We start from the raw sequence: 860 nt of genomic DNA, 5'->3' as shown, positions 1-860 counted from the left end.
CAGCAGGGTTAATTTGGTTTCCCACTGAAGTCAATGGGAAGTTTTTTACTGTTTGTCATGTAAGCCAGCAGAGTTTATCTTAGCCTCTGTCACAATTTCTGATAATTTCTTTGAAATGTGAGTCAAAGTGACTCAATCCCTGTATCAGAGCACCCCTGTTATGCGACTCGCCGTCTAGTCTTTTCCACAAGTTTATTTCAGTGCTTTCAGTCTGAGCGAGTTTTCTTTAAAAGTGAACCCACCGAACAGCGAAAAAATTATTAAACACAGTAGGCCAAGTGTCTTGCCTACTCACTGGAGCAATACCAACAATATAATGGCTTTGTAAATAATGGCCATTGCCCTTATGAAGACAAAACATACAAAAGTTAATTCCTCACCAGGCACAATAAAAGTGTTGGTATTCGAACTGATAGGTTTTCCATTCTTGAGCCAGCTGAGATCAGGAGGTGGAAAGCCAGTGGCCTCACAAGTCAGTGAGATGAAATTATTCACCACAACAGTCAAATTCTCAGGATTAGCACCAACAACACTCGGCGGAACTATGGAGGGAAATACATTAATAGTATTAATCATAGCGCCAGCAAACAGTATTCCACAGGATCCTGCTTTACTAAAATAAAGCTGAATTGCTGAGCTTTGCCAAAGGGTCAAGCCGCAAAAATCTTTCACATCCTATGAATGGATTCGCTGCTCTTTGGATGCATCTGGAAATCTGACTGAAGGCAACCTAATAGTCATTCCTGTTCCTATAATTCACAAAAATTTAAATTATTTCATTTGCAGTCCTTCAGTGTTTGAGAGTTGGGAAGGCTAATTAGAATAATGGAATCATAGGATGGTTTGGGTGGGAAGGGACC

The 860-nt window shown here is 40.3% G+C and overlaps 1 protein-coding gene across 1 annotated transcript in view; it reads right to left on the bottom strand.

Annotated features, from left to right (window-relative positions):
• Positions 1 to 542, bottom strand: part of LOC104467807 (hemicentin-1-like) — a gene marked incomplete at both ends in the record, with an annotated part of 10468 nt that extends 9926 nt beyond the window's left edge. The window contains one exon of the mRNA XM_010081722.1: positions 381 to 542. Within this exon, the coding sequence (XP_010080024.1) occupies positions 381 to 542 (162 nt within the window). The remainder of the gene's footprint in view (positions 1 to 380) is intronic.
• Positions 543 to 860: the final 318 nt, after the last annotated feature.

The sequence above is a fragment of the Pterocles gutturalis genome, unplaced genomic scaffold (genome assembly GCF_000699245.1).
Source record: "Pterocles gutturalis isolate BGI_N339 unplaced genomic scaffold, ASM69924v1 scaffold47034, whole genome shotgun sequence".
Taxonomy (NCBI): Eukaryota; Metazoa; Chordata; class Aves; order Pterocliformes; family Pteroclidae; genus Pterocles; species Pterocles gutturalis.
This window is presented reverse-complemented; position numbering and strand designations above follow the sequence as displayed.